The 18069-nt window shown below is 43.1% G+C and overlaps 1 protein-coding gene across 4 annotated transcripts; it reads right to left on the reverse strand.

Moving 5' to 3' along the window:
- Nucleotides 1-622: 622 nt before the first annotated feature.
- setd1ba (SET domain containing 1B, histone lysine methyltransferase a) lies at nucleotides 623-17925 on the reverse strand. Of its 4 annotated transcripts, none has more exons than XM_079448595.1 (19): nucleotides 17497-17925; nucleotides 16944-17062; nucleotides 14599-14753; nucleotides 14193-14291; nucleotides 13694-13964; nucleotides 12783-12904; nucleotides 11176-12207; nucleotides 8174-8923; nucleotides 7861-8040; nucleotides 7664-7757; nucleotides 7081-7277; nucleotides 6836-6914; nucleotides 6375-6749; nucleotides 4926-6287; nucleotides 4408-4583; nucleotides 4172-4297; nucleotides 3117-3236; nucleotides 2901-3038; nucleotides 623-2820 (listed from the first exon to the last, which is right to left on the reverse strand). In XM_079448595.1, exons 3-19 carry the CDS (start codon nucleotides 14737-14739, stop codon nucleotides 2647-2649), a joined length of 5436 nt encoding a protein of 1811 aa, XP_079304721.1. In that variant the 5' UTR covers nucleotides 14740-14753; nucleotides 16944-17062; nucleotides 17497-17925; the 3' UTR covers nucleotides 623-2646. The 4 variants fall into 4 exon arrangements, with proteins under 4 accessions (XP_079304721.1, XP_079304722.1, XP_079304723.1 ...); XM_079448596.1 differs by lacking the exons at nucleotides 16944-17062; nucleotides 17497-17925 and adding an exon at nucleotides 14920-15129 and having other exon boundaries at nucleotides 4926-5429; nucleotides 5841-6287; XM_079448597.1 differs by lacking the exon at nucleotides 17497-17925 and having other exon boundaries at nucleotides 16944-17064.
- Between the last annotated feature and the right edge of the window lie 144 nt (nucleotides 17926-18069).

Genomic DNA, 18069 nt, shown 5'->3' on the forward strand with positions numbered 1-18069 from the left:
ACTTCATATTGAACCGTTTCTTTAAGAAACATGACATGAGCCACTAAACGAACTTTAAAACACAGGCCGACTCGTCACACGGCTTATGTAACATAAGGCAATAAGAAGAGCAGATGGCAAGACAGGAGCGTGCCGAGACCACCTACCGACACAAATATGTGTCATCAAGCGCTTACATTTGAAGCCCACCTCTTGGAATGTAAATCCTCAATGATTACAAATGATTACATGAAAGCGATTAAAAGAAGCAAATTGAGACAGATTGAAAAAAATCCTTTATTTTTTCCATGATCTTTTTTCCATACATTTGCGGTATAATAAATAGACAGGAGCCGTGTCCCCTGCCATTTCTGAATGATAATGCTTCCCCCCCACACACTGCAAACAGATTTTCATAGAATTTACAACCAAAAATAAAGAGTAAAGCTTGACGCAAGCTGAACATACTGCCTCCAGCTCTCTGTACTCAATGTCAGATAGACCATTCTGAGCCGTGACACTGTATCAAATCCTCAGGAACAAAAATATATATATATTTATATTTATATATTCACAGTTAAAGTATTTACACGTAAGAATCCAAAGAAAAATGGGCAGAAAAAAAGACGTTTCCACAAGAAACAATCTTTCAAAAGGAAGTACAAATCTATTTTATGTACAAGATGCATCGCGTTCTTTTAAATTATCGTTTTTTCGTAGAATGATCCCTGAAAAACAGTCATTTTAAATACTCCACCTGTCGCTCATAAAAGCTGAACGATGCATCGTCACTCCCCGTCGAGATAAAAAAAGCCTCATTCCTTTTTACAAATGACCATATGCTGTACAATATAAACATATTTAAAAGAAAGACAAAAATCAAGAGACAGGAGACCTTACCCTGCTAGCGTTCTAATGTAAAGGAGGAGATGTATAGCTGGGTTAGACTGGGGAGTGGCGGCCTCTAGTGCATGTCTAAACAACCAAATCAGGAGAAAAAAAACACAGTGACCGAATGCTGCCTCGCAGACCACATATCCGCTGTTTCAGAGGGAAATTTGGCCAAGCTATGAAAGCTCTTTGAACACATTTTGAATGTTAAATACTGAGCAGAAGTGACATCAACACGTACCAGTGGAACAGAGATGGTATCTACAATCAGGTCATTTATAGATACACACACACAGGAGAAAAGTGTTCGCCCTTGGAGCCGTGACACTCGAGTACATATTTGGCACTGTATTCCTCTGCTTGATCTGCTGGATTCGTACCAGACAACTTCAAGTTGACTTTCGACCAGAGCAGCTCCGAGACCTAATACTTTCAGGGCCTGATATCCTCAACACTGGTCACACAAGATGGGATAGATTATATATCATATATTTTTAACCTTAAGCTCTCTATTTAATTCATTCATGGACATATCATTAAAAGCGTGAGGTTCTCAATGATTTCACCATCACCGCACCCATAGAGAACTCTTAACACTTTAAAAACCACCATCATGCCAACTGACCTGACACAAGTGCGGGTGGATTTGCATTTTTAAAGTGAACAGGTGGAGAAAGCCGTGTGTTTGCAGTATCACACAATAGCAGCATTGTTCCGTCTACATCACCGAGAGTTTCTTAACTAAGTGACTGGATGTGTACGGAGCCAAATGGACCTCCACATGTTTCTCTGTCAAGTGCAAACTGTTGTCTTGACTTTAAAAAGTGAGCCGATGCGGCAGGACAAGATGCAGAATTAATACTAAGCCGTATACTTCTGAGTGAAAGCAGCGTTTTCGGTCTACACGTTACAGACAGTAGGGGGCACCACACGCACTTACATTTCCACAGTACTGTTTGAAGATTGTTTGATAAAATAAAATAATAAGTGTAGTGTATTGTTTGATTTGCTTTTGATCTTTTATAAAATGGCCCGGTCCTTGGGTCACGTAAGCGTCGCTGGCTCAAGTTTAATGGAGGGTGCGTTTCGCTTTGTGTAAATTTGCCTGAGCTGTGGACCTTTTTCTGCTCATTTGTTTCGAGGCCGACGCAGGTGTGCTTTTGTTGATCGTTCCACAAACTGAAGGCAATTCACCCAGTTTCCATCGTCGCTTAGTGTCAAAGAATACTAAACCTTTACTGGGCATGTTTCAGTCTTTTGTGGTAACACATTTCTTGCATAATATTATGAAAACCCATGTCAGCTTAAATTTCCTTTTAATCTAAATGAATCAAAATGGCCAAGGGTCCAGGACAACACATTACGAAGGATTTTGTGCGTGTGGGACAGCTATGCTCCGCTTGAAGCGTTCAACCAAACCGCTGAGGGAAAAGGGGCTGACGAAAACCAGGCGCTCCAAGGGAAAGACTAACCGTGCCAAATGGGCACACCACAAACCCAAACAACTTGGGGGAAATATGTCCATCAGAGGTCGACGGAAGAGTGGTAGAGACTCATCTCATATGCTTAAAAGAGCACCTTTAAATCGTAAACAATCGTGAAAGTACAAAAAGAAGTCCCAGACACTTAGCTGCACAATATATCCAGTGGACGTGTCGGTTCGCACGCACCGGTTCCTCTGTAGCTCCCTGCGGTAATGGCATGGTGTCTCCAGAAAACTGGGCGTCTGGGCTTGAAGGGCAGTGCATGTTTCAAGAAGGTTCCTACCGACTGCGGTTAATTTAAGGTTCCTCTGCAGTTCTCCGCACCGCACAGGCAAGGAATCTTCTCGTCCTCGATGGGAAACTTGTAATCGTAGGTGATTTCTTCATTAACATTTATTGGCTGCCGGGAGTAGATGACAATCTTTTTCTGCGACTCCACACTGATGACCTTGGCATAACAGTTTGGCTAGAAGACAAAACAAACGCGGTCAAAATTGTTTTGTAAAGGTAGCCAAAGCAAAACATAAAAAGATGGTGGCAACTCACGTTACAACTGTGATTGATGAAGCGCGCGAAATTGCCACATTTGGTTGCGTCTATAATGGTGTCGTGATCCACGCGGAACATGTAGCTACTGCCGATGCCTTCTTCCTCGTAGCGCTTCTCTCGCATGTCTGCAATAACCTGTAAATGAAAACAAGCCGTCAGCACAGGCTGTCCAAATGAAGTTATGCCAAAAATGATGTCGGGCTTCGTACTCACCTGTCGAATGTTCTGGCCGACGTATTCGATAACCATCTCATCAGCAGCAATGGGCTCCATGGCGAACAAACCCCAGTCGTGGATGTGACTTCTACAGAACCGGATCTTCTTTTTACGGAACTGCAGAGAGGTGAATCATTAAATGACGGATCACATTTTCACAATTTGATTGTTGTGCCCCAAAAATACAATACAGCTTTTGTGGAAACTAGTAACTTGGTATTATCATCTTTTGTATTATTGCTCCTGTTTGACATGTGGCTTTATTGCTCCTTGAACTCTCTGTATGTTGCTTTAGATAAAAGCATCTGCTAAATGACTAAATGTAAATGTTTTATTTAATTGATATGAATATTTTATTGATTGTATTACATTAAATTAAATGGACTTCTTAGTCCATGATTCTTTGCAGAGGTCTACCAGAAGTTAAGTTTGGGCCACATAACATTTATGCTGTTGGTGGTGGTGCTGCTAAAACATCTATTTTTTGTAACTGGTCAATTCCTTGAAAATGTCAACCTTACCATGAAAAAGTTTTTACTGTGGTAACACTCAGATATTTACATTTGGTGGTTCAAACACCCATTGAGAACTCACTTCAAATTTGTAAAGCATTTGTTTGATTTCTAGTGCATGATATTTCATAGTCAGGTACAGTAAGAGCCATTTTCAGGATTGTCAAATACATACATATTCCTCATAAATGGACACATGAATATTTAAATAAAGTCACTATTTTATGTTCTATAAAGAGGCATCTCTTCTCCATTCGTTGGGTATTATTGCTTCAGGATTGTGCGTAGTTGTGCTACAGAGTTTGTCGTCTCCCTAAAACGCGTAGTTTTTATCCATAGCACATGTTTATTTCCCTTTTTTTAAATAGAAAATGTGTTCATAGACTGACATCTTTCGATGTTCAACAAGGGTTTAGTCAAATATAAACACATGGTTTTCAATATATTCGTAACACATTCATTCTCTGAGCATTTTTATGTCACATCCATAACGCAAAATGTCACGTCCACAGCATCGGAATTGGCCAACTGTTGTCTTACCTTGAGCTGGTTGAACTTGAGGAGGTCACTGTCACAGCTAAAGGACGACAGCAGCCGTCGCTGCTCTGATCTTCTTTCTGAACCTGCCCTCGAGGACGCTTGGGGCTGTGCTGGAATACTTTTCCCCTATGAAAACAGACACAAATTCAAACGAAGCTCCTTCAGAAAATGACATGCGTTCAAGTATTTAATGATTACTTATATGTAAACATCAGTATTTAAAGACTGCAGCCCACCTGAGTGTCCATGTCAGGCTCTTCTGACTGCAAGCGTGAGCTGTTTAGATATTTCATTTTGTCTTTCTTGCTGATCTTGTAGTAGCCCTCGCTGCGAGCGCAGCCAGTGATGTGGTCCCGCATGCCGTCCTCTTTCCGTTTCCGTTTCGCCCCCGATACGATGCCCATGTTGGTGGGTTCAGAGAAGTCAAGGAAATACAGCTTACAACATACAAACCACTTTAACAAAATTCAAAACCAGTGCTGGTTACAGCGTATCAAGTTCCAGTGTCATTTTTTTGGAGGATCTATTGACAGAAATGTAATACAATATACATATCTATGTCTTCAGATGTGTATAAAGATCTTACATGATGAAGTGTTTGGTCAATTAAGTCAAACAATTTAGTCAAACAATTGCAAACTGGAGGGGAAAACCTGTTTGAAGAAGGATGTAAGACACAAACACAGCAGCCTAAGAAAAATGACACACACAAAAATAAATTCATCACAAAGACAGCTGTAGCAAGAAAGGATATGAGGATGCTGAACCCAGAGAGTGTCGTTGAGCCAGTCGTTGCCATTGTCTTGCAGAAGCATCTCGTCGTAGGTGACCTTAAGGTAGCGCATGTCCTCCTCGTCGATGCCATCGTTCCATATGTCATACAAGATGGTCATCTCCTCAAATTCTGAGCGAGGCTGAAAGCTGCGCCGAGGCGGCGAGGTCACAGGGACATGCATGGAGCGCAACAGCTCCTGCCAGCCACGTCTCTGCCGCCGCGTCTTCTGAATGGGTTCCTCCACATAGAAGAGCTTATCGTCCACCTCGGGTATGACTGTCTGAGGTTGGTTTTCTTTGTCCTCCATGGCTGTGGAGTCGCTATCTTCTTCCTTGAAGTTCTCCGGGGAACGACCCGTACCCGGAAAGTCTGGAGGTAAGGAGGCCATGATTGGAGCTGGAGGCTCTTGATCGTCGTTTGGAGAAACCAAGGGCACCTTTTTAGCTTTGGGACGTCCCGGTTTCCTCTTGTTCAGCGTTGCATCTAAGGACACAGGAACATCATTCAACAGAACAGGTAGGTCTTTGGGAACATCGGTGGAGGAAGTGTCGAGAGAAGCGGGAGAGGAGCTTCGGGGAGGCAGAGCTGGCTCCTGAAGTAAAGCAGCAGGAAGGGGAGCACCAGGAAAAGTGGAGGAAGCGGCATTGTTAGGTAGGCTGGCCTGCGGAGAGGCGCTGAGGAGAGGCTCTTTGAAGAGACACTTCTCCTCCAAGCTTTCAGAAGAGGTCTTTCTGTGAATGGGAAGGCCCGTAACCAAAGCAGCAGAGTCAGGGAAAGCTGGAGTAAAAGTAAGATCCCGTCCCGGAGTCCGAGGTAAGCCGGCGCTGAGGACAGGGGATTGGGCAGGGTAAGAGAAGGGGCTGTTGGGAATGTGCGGGGAGCTCAAGCTGTTACCTGTTAGCGGGGTGTCACTGCCTGGTGTAACTGGAACAGTATCTATGCTTTGAGACTTGCCCAAACCTCGAGGTCTGTCCATGAGGTCTCTCCCCGGCGTTCGTGGGATGTCCTCCTCCGTAGGCAAGCGCCCGCGAACAGGCATATCTGGCAAAGTCTCGGGGGCCGGCAGGAGGCGTGCTTCGATGGTGTGGTTGGGGGGTAGAGGAAGGTGCATGGAAGTAGCAGAAAGAGAACGAGGGATAAGGGCTTTGGAATCTAGAGGAAGCGGGCCATCGCGACCAGGGGTTCGGGGGATTTCTTCTTCTACAGGGATCTTTGGTTTGCTGTCCTGATCGCTGTCAGCAAACGCACCTGTTGGGGTGGCCGGTCGCAAGCTACCGACATCCTCCAGGTTCGCTCTGGATACGGAAACACTGACGTCCAAGTCAATATCAGGTTCCTCAACTAGAATGAAAGAAGAGAACCAATCACAATCTAATACTTAGGACTAAACACAAATATCAGTATATCGAGTAGAATAAAGATTCTAACCTGGCAGTTCTTTGGGCGATGGGGGTCGAAGGTTGTCAAGACCAGGTTTGCTGGTGTTCACCATTGTTTGTTTGTGACCGATCTCAGACTCTTCTAACGCCTCTATTTTACTCAACTCTGCCTCTTCCTCTGCTGGTGGTTCTATGGGGGTACAGGGGGAATTTACATCCGCCTCTTCATTAGAAGACAAGGGGGAGGAAGATGATGATGTCGATGAAGTTAGCGCTTTATCTTCATCATCAATTCCCACTGCTCTCTCTTCTTCTTCCTCCTCCTCTTCTTCTTCCTCCTTCTCTGAACTTGATTCATAGACGGACGAGCTATCGCTGTCGGAGGAATCTGAATCAGATTTGGAGGACGACAAGCTGGAAGATTCTGAGGAGAGGAAATATGGTGATGGTCATTTCAGTGACCACAAGGATACAATATTCACGACCCGTCATTAAACTCAGAATCATTACCGTCATCAGATGAGTCTGATGATTCACTTTCACTGGATTCTGATTCACTCTTGTTTTCAACATCTTCTTCCTCCAGTTCCTGAGGGCAAGTTTTTGTTACGTTATTTGTATAAGAAACAATTGGATAACACAGTATGATTTACAAAGGAGAATTACTTAAAGACCACCATCACAAACTCTTAAAAAATGTAGAATCATCTCACTTTGATTTTCCTCGAATGCACATAAAGTGAATTGGTACTGACCTTGCCAGTAGACAACCTCTCAGAGATGTCTTCCTCTGGCTCCTCTTCACGTTCTGAAAGTGACTCTTCTTTACTGGAGGTTTCCTCCTCCTCACCTTCACTGTCTAGTTCCAGAGGTCTGGCTGGCCTTCGCTTAGCAGAGGCGGCAGCACCATCCGGCCTGGATCCGTCCGGGTGAAGATCTGTTCTTTCAGACTCTGAAAATCAGCCTTACGAGTTAGTTTATAGACCTGGCACAAAAATCACGTTAAGTAGTTTTCCTGTGGAAAACAAGCTTTTTTCAGTACCTTTTCATGAGTTAAACATTTGCAAAACCCACAGACAAACATGATAGGTGACACGTAGAAAACAAAAAACATATCATGATAAATGGAAATACGGTTTTAGTCCGACAGCGATGATATCAAACCAGATAATCCATAAAGATCCTTTTGAATGTTTGCTTTTGCTTTGCTTCAATTATTTAATTCATGTATAGAATGATTGTAACTTGTTAGATAGTTTCACAAGATTAAACAAACAAGCTAACTGCTCATTTACATTTGCCAAATACAATGATATTTTGACAACTCAAAACACACACCCTCATCTTCCAGCTCATCATCCACAGGTGTGGATGGTCGCACCCTTTTGTTGTCACTGGTGGATGTTGGTTCAGGGGGCTGTTTCCTCTTAACCTGCAAACAAATGTAAGACAACTGCTCAAACATTTAAAGTAAAATAACACAGCAGCGCCAGAAATGAACCATTTCAAACACTAACAAAAATACAGTTTGGTACCTTGAAAGATGGCAGCCTGATGGCTCCACGCAAGCCGATGCTGAGACCCATTCCCTCGAAGCCCAGACTCTCAACCTTGTTCCAGTTTTCCAGCAAGCTCGAGGATAAAGTCTCTTTGGGTTTGGCACGTTCCTTTTCCTCTTCTTTAGCCTCACCCGTCTTCACAGGTGTAGATGTAGCCTAAAGAAACATTATGAATCAAGAATATAAACTTCACTTTTTGTACATTTAATTCCCTTAACGTACTGACATCGCATATACTTTTGGCTTTGGTTATCTTGTCATTTCTAAAAAGGCAAGAAACTACACTCACCTTTGCAGACTGTTCCTGTTTGTCCCACCACTCGTCAAAAGCCCTGAAGGCCACAACCTCCACCATCTTGCGGTTGAGATCTCGTTTCATGATGGCCTTTAGTTCTTTCATAACAACCAAAAGCACACCGTCCACAGTGGCTTTGTGCGGGTCTTCCTTCTGAGGCTCATATCCAGGTGGGGGGACAGCAGGGTTAAACTTGGGCATGTTAGGTATGGGCCAGGGTTGTCCATGCCCCACAGTACCAGCGGGGGCGCCAACGATTGAAGGAGGATGGTACGGACCACCAAACTGCAACGCAGCAGCTGCGGCCCCTGCAGCCCCGCCCATGAAATGAGGGTACGGATACGGTCGCTGACTTTGCGCCATGCGACTTAACATCTGGGTCTGCATTTGGAAGGACATGTGCACGCTACCCCACTGTGGCATGGAGCTCATCAGGTCCATCTGCATAATAGGCATCATGCCAGGGGGAAAAGGAGGCAACGGGTGCAGCATTGGATGGGCAGCCAGGTGCGGATGTGGGGGACCCGGAACATTTGAGTGGGGTGGAAGGGGAGGCAGCGGCAGTGGGAAACCAGACTGGGGAGGGGGCAGAGGAGGAAACCCTGGTGGGGCCATAGTAATGGTCTGCATTGGAGACACTGCAGAGTTGACAACAATGCCTTTGGCACAGTCGCCGCTGCCAGTCGGTGTGCCAGGCATCTCATCGTCAGATATCTCCATGTCTTCACCGGAGGACTGATGACCCTGAAGAAAAGAAAAAACGCTTTGTTACGTGAGGTGACTTTCCTGAAGTGTGTTAGCTTTCCATTTCACCCTAAAGTGCCCATTTCAAGTAGGCAAATTAGCTTCAAAAAAGGTACATTAGCTAAATTTGCATCTCTGTGCTAAGCAAACAGGATGATAAATAGTGTCCATCAGGTCTGGGGTTTGGACTGAAATTGCATTTGAAACAACATGCAAGCCAACACTAAATTACTAAACAACTTGACTTTTGAAATGACTTCTCTTCTTCTTGTTAAGAAAACTGCATTGTTAAAAATAAACTTGAACAGTATTTGAATACCATCATTTCTTTCTTTCTATTTATCACAATCAGCAGGTTATATTTGCTTCTACAGTTAAATGAAATGTTTTGATGTTATTAACTGGCTTTAATGGGTCACCAACTTGTTTTCAAAGATGATGTTGTGGGTTTAACATTCAGGTACCCAAGCACTTTCAGGTAAAACACAATGCAGATTGTTTGGCAGGTTTAAAACAGCAATATCCTGATGGTCAAGCTTTTCAAAAGCAGGAAGTAAAGCGCGCGCTAAGCAACGACTGGGCATTGTTTCTCATGTTGAGGCGAAGAGAAAAGGAAGTGAAAGTGTGTCGTTTAGACGCGGCATCGACAGCAGGATCATATTTCATGGGTTAGGACAAGGCTGGGGGCTTTAATGCAAACACAACAAAAGCTCATTTACAAGAAAGCCTCCAGTGACATCCTCACCACACGCCAGAATCTAACATTCGAGATTGGAGATGTATACAGATCAATAAGTGGGACTTTTAAACTGTGACCATCTGAACCAAGAATGTGTGAAATAAACATAGATTTGGCACTGTTTTTAAGATATATCCCCAACAGCTGAAATAGGCAAAATCGCAACACTTCGGGAAGTGTGGCTTAACGTCATCAGGCATTCAATACAGTATTTCAGCCTAAACCTCTGTGTTCAAAGACCCAAAAAACAGCACACAGGTGCGGAAGCCTCTGTGAGAGAAAACTAGTACTTAAAGGAACACTTCACCAACATATAAAAATGAACACAATAAATAAACAGATCTGTTCGCTAGATTCAAATTGGTTGAATCGAAAACTTCATATCTAATTGGTTTCCCTTCAGAAGACATGAATTAACCCACTTAAATTATTTGAATTGCTTTAAAGTGATAGTTCACCCAAAATTTTACAATCTGTCATCATTTACTCACCCTCTTGTCATTTCAAACCTTTATGACTTTTTTTCTTCCGCAGAACACAAAAGAAGATATTTTGAAGAAAGTTGGTAACCGAACAGCACTGGACCCCACATTCACTTCTGTTGTATGGACGCAAAACCAAAGTGAATGTGGGCCAGTCATCAACATTCTTCAAAATATATTGTTCTGCGGAAGAAAAGAAAGTCATAAAAGTCGTTGAAATGAAATGAGGCGGAAGAAATTTTGGATCAACTAACACTTCAAAAAGGTCTCATCATTTTGGATCCCAAAAAAGTGTTAAAAAGTCAATACTTGTAAAAATGTAGAAAACAATTGAGATTCTTTTGGGGGAACTACCCTTTCAACCTGCTACACCTTACAACCTATAAAAGAGTTTAAAAACACGTTCAGCATGCGAAACATGTTTGTGGCCGGATTTCACAATTTTCAACAGTGTAAGAAGCAAAAGAGAAAGTAGAGGCCCCTTTAAAAAACTGAATGCGGCTGACTGCTGTGTTTCCCCTGGGTCCTGTAACCCGCCAAACAGCAACAGATACTGAATTAAAAGGAATTCTCTTACAAGTTTTGCTCTATTTGTGGCTTGATGTCTATTATGACAGGAAATATTTTTGACTTGTCCTTTAAATACAGGAGCACAAACCCTGGTTATCCAAACACACAATGGCAGTAAACAAGGCCATATTGTGGGTTTAAAACAGAAATGTGAAGCTTGTATTCTTGTTCAAGCACTTACATGAATTATTAAGTAAAACATTATTTGAGCTGTAAATTTAATATAAATGATTCTTTTAGTAGAGGGATTATGGGGTTCCACGTTTCTGACACAGTGACTACAGATGGATGAAAACTGTTTCTTTCAGGCATCCTTGCACATATCATGCGACAGTAAACTGTTTTGCCATAACTTTGCACAGAGGCAAGTTAATCATTTAGCAGGTTTTGCATGATCTTTTATTTGATTAATACTGTAAAATGTGCGGTTCAACAAAGACGAGTTGTATCTTAGATCTTACCGTGTCCATTCTGTCTGTGGGTGTCTGTCCCGAAGCGCTCTTACTGTGCACTTCGGTGGGTGACATGGCCCTCGAGTTCTTCAGGAGGGAAGCAGTACCAGGGATAGGATCATCATCACCATCAGAGTCCGGCAGGGGAGTCGGGCTGATGTCTTCCAGGCCGGTGCTCGAAGGGCGTGAGGAACGCAGAGGGGGAATGGGGGACAGCTGCGAGGACGACGAAGAAATCGGGCTACCGTCCATCCGCACCTCATTGTCCGAGTCGCCGCGCTCATTCAGAAATGGCTTCAAGAGCATTTCTATGCGGGAGTCCAGGCTATTACGCTCTGACTCCTGGGTCGGCGTGCCAACAGAAGGGCAAGGCTCGGGCGTTGAAGGGGGAGGTGTGGCCGGATGGGATTCTGGTTCGGGGGGCGGTTCGGGGACCGGCGGCGTCACGGGTACGGGCATAAAGTCAGTGCTCGGAGGAGGAGGGATGTGTGGGGGTCTTCTGTAATCCACCTCCCGCTGAACGGGCTGGTGGAAGGGGGGCTCTGGTTGGGGATACACAGGGGGCATTGGAGGCTGGTAAGGAGAGAATGCAGTCTTGAAGTTCGCGTTCGCTGGCGGCGTGTGCGCGAACGCAGGGGCGGGTGGCTCGGGCGGCTGATGCTGCTTAAAACCGGGCTGCTGGGGCTCCACAGTGCCACGGTGACCACCTCCGGTGCCATGGACGTAGTGCCTCTCCGGTCTGCGATTGTAGGCGTCCTGGAATTTGGTTTCATGCCTCCTCGCCTTGTAGCCACCCGAGGATTCTGAACGGTTAGGCTGGAATGCCGGAGTTCCCTGCCTGCTGGAGTAGCTTGAGTCCTGAGAGAACGGGGTGCCCGACTGGCGCGGGGTGTGCGGGGTGCCCTGGGACTGTGGCGTATCCTGCCTTAGGCTGGAATAGGCCGTATCCAGGGATATGGGCGTGTTGGTGCTGCTTGGTGTAGCAGGGCCTGTGACCGAAGAAGACCCTCCTTCAGACAGCCTTCGCAACGGCTCGCATGCCTGTTGGCATCCGAGTGAGAAACACACAAATTTTGTACAAATAAATGGCAGTGACCCTGTATGCAGAAGCTTGTATTTATGTCTTTAACACACAACACATACTGTACAAACATAAGGATAAGTTATGCCACCGTTCAATGTATGTTCACAGTCCCACCGTGTGATAACGTCCACCACAGAGGGGACAGTTCAAAGTGCATGTCGCAATAGCTTGCAGTTATTACGTTGCATTTTAGTCGCTGTCCCATTTACCACCTGCTGCACTGATAAACTGGATTAGAGATAAAGACCCCTCTATTGAAGACATTTCCATAGCATGTTAATCATTAAATATCTATTTTCATAAAATAGAATAATTCAAATGTTTGGACATACAAAGCTATTAAACAATGATTTTCTATAATCCATTTTTTAAAATTAATTCATTCTTTAACCCGATCTTATATTCCATTGTAAATCTTTCCTAAGATATTATAACTGTGCTGAGTAATATAAAATGTGTAAATGCATGCATTTCTAGTAAACTGCTGTGTATCAGTCTCTTCGGATAAATGTTAATTGTTGTTTTATCTTACCAGCAGGGCTTCAGCCAGGCTGCGTGGAGAAACCTCACAAGCCTCTTCACCACCAACTGGAAGTGTGAGTGGAGTATAACTTCCATTGATCAGACGCTGGTAATACCTCTGGCGATTTTCACCTAAACAAATAAATAACAATCAAGTCATATATACCACAGCATATATTTTTTGCCACCAAATATTGAATACGTTATGAGACACATTCATTAAAAACGGAGACAAAGTTTATCCACATTGATTTCACATTATGTGTTGTGAAAAAAAATGTAACACCCTAAAACAATTCTAGACAATTTGTTAAATATGAAGGTTCACTATTTAACATTTCAAGTCAACTGACAGCGTAATATAAAATGCAACAGTTTGTCACTGATGATGTGGTACTGTCTCTTTAAGAGAGGGGAGAACCCACTACAGCTGTCAGTGTGCTCGGGATCTCACTGTTACCAGTTTAATGACAACTCAGTGTGGTTTTCATTCACTGCAAAAGACTGAAATAATTATAGGTTTAAAAATATGAATATGGCCATTGGTAAAGTGCTTGAACTTGGGGTGACCCCTTCATTTCTATTCTTGTACTTATTGAATATAGACTTGTATCTAAAGTACGTTGTTAAATAAACGTTTTTTAAAATAAGATTTAAAATGTATTTTTTAAATGTAGCACATATTGCCAATGCCAACGCATGAACAACAGCAAATCCCTCCGTCGCTGACAGGGTCATTTACGGTGCGTTACCAAGCAACCGACGTACATTTATCCACGTGACTTGACATAATAAACAATGTATTGAAAAATCATATTACAAGCGTGCCATTTGCGAGATGTTAATTATACTCACAAAATCAAAGTCACAAAGCACAAGTATAATATTTTAATAGTTAAATGAAGAAAACGCAAATCCCACCTTTAGGGTCCAGCTCCACGTGGATGATGTTGCCCATAACAGACGTGTTGTGAAGATTCTGGACGGCATCTTTCGCCGACTTGACAGCCCCGAACACGACTTTAGCTATTCCAAGATGTTTTTTGTTCTTCGGGTTGTACAAAATTTCCACCTGCTCGATGTCGCCGAACTTCTTGCACATGTCTGTGAGGAATCCCTCTCTGACGTTGTCGTTCAGTCTGGCGAACGTGACCTCCTTTGGCGGCACGCGACCGATGTAACATTCGTCGATCTGGGGGAATAAAACGACTCGCTGGGTTCATTGGGAAAAGACCCGACTCCATCCGGCGCACCGTGCATTCGCCTCATCTCTCGTTTCATTAATATAAAAGAAGTCGTAAATGTGTCAAAGTACATGCAAACATTGCGAGATTAAACGCATGAGGCGATCTGTCAAGTACGCTGCATACTCAAAAAGCAACAAATGCATGCATGTGTCAGGGGGGTGTGACTGGTTTACCTTAAATTTAGGAACCGGTAGATCCGTCTCCTTGTACTTCGTCCAGAGACGTCCGATTCTCGGGTCTCTAACGATGTCCACCGGTGGCATTCCGGGGTTCTGCAAAATAAAGAAAAAAACACATCATTTGTGATCTCTAAACACTTCACTTAAGTTAGTTTACACAGCACCGTGTGTGTTCGAGCACTGTCACTGTGCATGTGTGGACTTCGATTTAAAACGAGTGGTCTGTAATGAAAGTTTGACTGTGGTTGAACTCTTTGATGTGCCATGTCAGTTGTTGCTGCGCGTTTACAATGCGAGTTACATTGTATCCATTCAGCGCAACGATACGTTCAAAAGCAGCGTGTCAATGTATCCGTTTTCGCTCGCGGGACGAAACATTGTAACATCTCGTTTCACTCACCGGCACGCTAAAGTGCTGTCCATCGTAGCGATAGAGTTTGTGCGATCCGTTTTTCAACGCCGGGTCAATAATCAACTTGTAACTTCTCCAATGGTGACTTCGTTTCTCTCCCGGATTGCAGATAGGATGGCTGTTGTCCATTCCGTTCGCCAAACCTGCGCGGAGAAGGCAAAACAAGACAGAAAATGTCATTCATAACACTGACACGGCGCAAAGATTGATATTTGCACGCATATAGTACGTTGTAGAAAATGGGGGGTTAGAAGCGAAGCCCAGTCACCGAAACAGACATTACAGAGGAAGAAAAAAGAGCAGGCTTACTTGAACTCTGCTTTCTACCGTGATCTTCATTTAGCTTAATTCTTTCTCCGGGTCTGGACATTTTGCGTCCGATCGAGTAGTTTTGCGTCAAACGGCTAGATCTTCAACCTCTCGCCGATCGCATTACATGATTTTAAAGATACTGCCACCTTTTTGCGAGCCAACACATATTGTGTGCCTCTAGTCTGGGGTTTCTGTCTCTCCCACAATACACCACTATCTCAACCTTCCGACGCGGCGGCACTTTCGACACGCACTTTCGGATAATTGTCCTGAATCGTTGAACAGAAATACTATTTTCGTGCGGATAGTTTTAACGCGTAGAGACGCCTTTAAGCGCGACGCGCCAGTAAAAAGTCACTATTTGTCGAATTTCGAATAGAAAAACAAAGGCGTAATTCGCGTTGAATCGGCTTGCTAGATTTACGTGGACGTTAAACACAAGATGGACATGGAGGACCGACGCTGGGGAAGGTTGTTTAAACTGAATTGGGACACGCTCCGATAACGCAAACTGTTTGCTTTATAACTCCAATGCAGTTTTGCAACATTTTGTCGGAATATGTTTTGATGTTTCATTGACCGTCTGTCTGTAAAACAAGCTTCACTAAGAGACTTCACTAAGTGATTGAAGCTTTCCTAGAATATATATATATATATTTCTGGTACGCCGTCTAATGTTTTTTGTTGTTGTTGTTGTTGTAGTAGTATCAGTGGTTGTAACACGTCTCAATGTTTTCAAGCATTTGAACATTGTTTGATATTCTGCGGTGCTTGGGCAATTGGCTGGTTAACAGCAGTTCCCTCTCTGACCAATCAGATTGAAGCACCATGTTAGATTCCACTATTAGAAGCACAGCCTTCAGTTCTTCCTACAGAGCGCAGAAAGAAGGCTGAATGCAGGCGCAGCCATTTTCTCCTACATTGGGAACTCAATGGCCAAAATGGGTTTCCTTTGTTCCTAAAGGGATCTAAAGCTTGATTTCATCAGCCTTTTATGGACTATTTAATACATTACAGTGTTTCTCTTTACAGGATCTGAGAAGAAGGAAGATTAAATGTTGGATGATATCCCTTTGATATTTTTTAACCTTTTTTCTCTTCCTGGAAACCATCTTTGTCCCAGCAAACTAGGTCATGGCACACCCATACACCAGCATTTTATTATTTAGTCAAATGCTACTGAATAAACTATTTGCAACTGATTTATATGACTAACTGCAATGTTTAAAAAGTAAAAATAACACATGAAAATGATCAACTGCTTTTAAGGCCCTATCTTGTTCAGGGGGTTGGGTTGCATTAATCAATAAGTAAGTTTATCTTTATTGTCTTTGCTTATTTAGCTGCAGGAAAATGTTTGACTGCTAAATTAAAGGCGTTTTATTGTAATTCTGTTGTAATTTGACTGGATTTCTTTCTTTACAGTAGTCCCTGGTGATAAATGACAGTTTTGAGCCAGGCTTTGTCTTCAGTAAATTCTATAGCATGCTTGTTTTTTAACATGTATATGCATCAATTTAAATGGATTGCTTCTCACATTTCAGCAAACAAGGCAGGCCATAGAGAGAAAGGACGATTGGCCTTTTACAAAAATGCTGAATCACAGGTATGATTGATTGGGGTTTATGGGTGTTAATACTCGCCCCTGTTGTGCCCGACTGTTTAACCCTACAGCACTATATAATAAAATAAGCTATTAAAATGGCTAGGAATTGCATATTACAAAAAGCAAAGACTAGAAAAAGAAATGATCTTGTTTTTCTCTCTCTTATGGCGTGACAAAACATGGAGTCTTGCATTTCAAATTTTCTAACGATTGGAAATCCTTCTGTTAATTAACATTTCTGTGTGAACGCCGTTAGGCAACACTGTATATCTGACCTTGCGCCAAGGGCAAACATTCATTTCATAATACATTTAGTCTCTCAACATCGTACAGTTTCAAATTTTCTCTACAGATCATGATGACAATAAGACTTAAAACACACACTGACCATTAATACACTAACAGAGATATTTACCTTTACATTTTGTTGCAATAATTTTATCAGGCCTATACGGTGAAGAAAGAGGAACATTTTGATTCCCATCGTCGGATCCTTTCACACTGGTTTTAAAGAAGGGGGTTGGGTTGCGACGCCTAAAAGAAAGAAAAGAACAATAACCATTTTCTGGCTTGGCTTTTCAAAAGAATTCACCATTTAACACGACTAACTGCGCAATCTCTGACGAGTGGACCTCCTGAAAATCTTGAGGCACTTTTACACTTTGCAATATGCAAACAATCCCCCTCTCTTTCTCTTCCTGAAGACAGGATGACAAGAGAAATTCATTCGCCGTTCATCTTTCAGAGGAGAGAAAATACCCTCCACACCTTTTCCTTCAAGGTAATAGTTTTTAGGACTTGCTGTATTTTAGACAGACTTGCAAGGGAACACTGTCTTTAACAGGTAACATTAAAACAATTATAAAATCAATTTTAAGCTTATTATTTATTTTGTTTGTGGTTGGGGATCCATTTATAATTGTTAATAAAAATGATAAAGGTGGTGTAAAAATTAATATTCTAGACACCTCACTTTGCTGCACCATGTCCAAAGCGACCTCAGAAATAGCCTGTGTAGTTTAATGGCTTCTCTGCTGTTCTCATTTTCAAAATGGCTTCTTCACACAAAGGACATCATTGTGGAGAGGACGGCTGCTGCGCCATATATGGGCGAGGTTGTTGTTCGCTTTAACAAATGATTCAGCCTTTGACATGCTGCAATGGCGTTCACAACCAAAGAGACTCGCACGCAGAATGGTTTTGTGTATGAGAAGGCAGGATATTGCATAAAACTCGCTTATCTGAGCAGTAAAATCGTCTGCGTAAAAGGCGACCCGACGTCCCCGCCGCGCAAAGCGCTGGAAACCCTGTGGCACGAAAACGCAGCTGTAATTTGAGCGTTTGGACGAATGCCACGGGTCCGGGATACGACTGCACCCACCTAACCATTTAAGGTCGGAGAAAGGCTCTGAACACTGTGTGGTATTTCAATCAAGCACAACAGGACTTTACGATCCTCTGTTCTCGGTCTTCCCCCTTTCGAGAACATTCGCTGCAGTCTATTCGTCAGCTATTCAGAGGATCATTTGACGTGAAGCACG

Source organism: Barbatula barbatula, assembly GCF_947034865.1.
Source record: "Barbatula barbatula genome assembly, chromosome: 24".
Lineage (NCBI taxonomy): Eukaryota > Metazoa > Chordata > Actinopteri > Cypriniformes > Nemacheilidae > Barbatula > Barbatula barbatula.

Coding starts and splice junctions, on each gene's coding strand:
- setd1ba (XM_079448594.1), bottom strand. CDS start 14,980: ATGTCCAGACCCGGAGAAAGAATTAAGCTAAATGAAGATCACGGTAGA. Junction 7,278..7,663: donor TGATGAGCTGGAAGATGAGG/GTGTGTGTTTTG, acceptor GCTGATTTTCAG/AGTCTGAAAGAACAGATCTT. Junction 4,298..4,407: donor AGCCTGACATGGACACTCAG/GTGGGCTGCAGT, acceptor CTGTTTTCATAG/GGGAAAAGTATTCCAGCACA.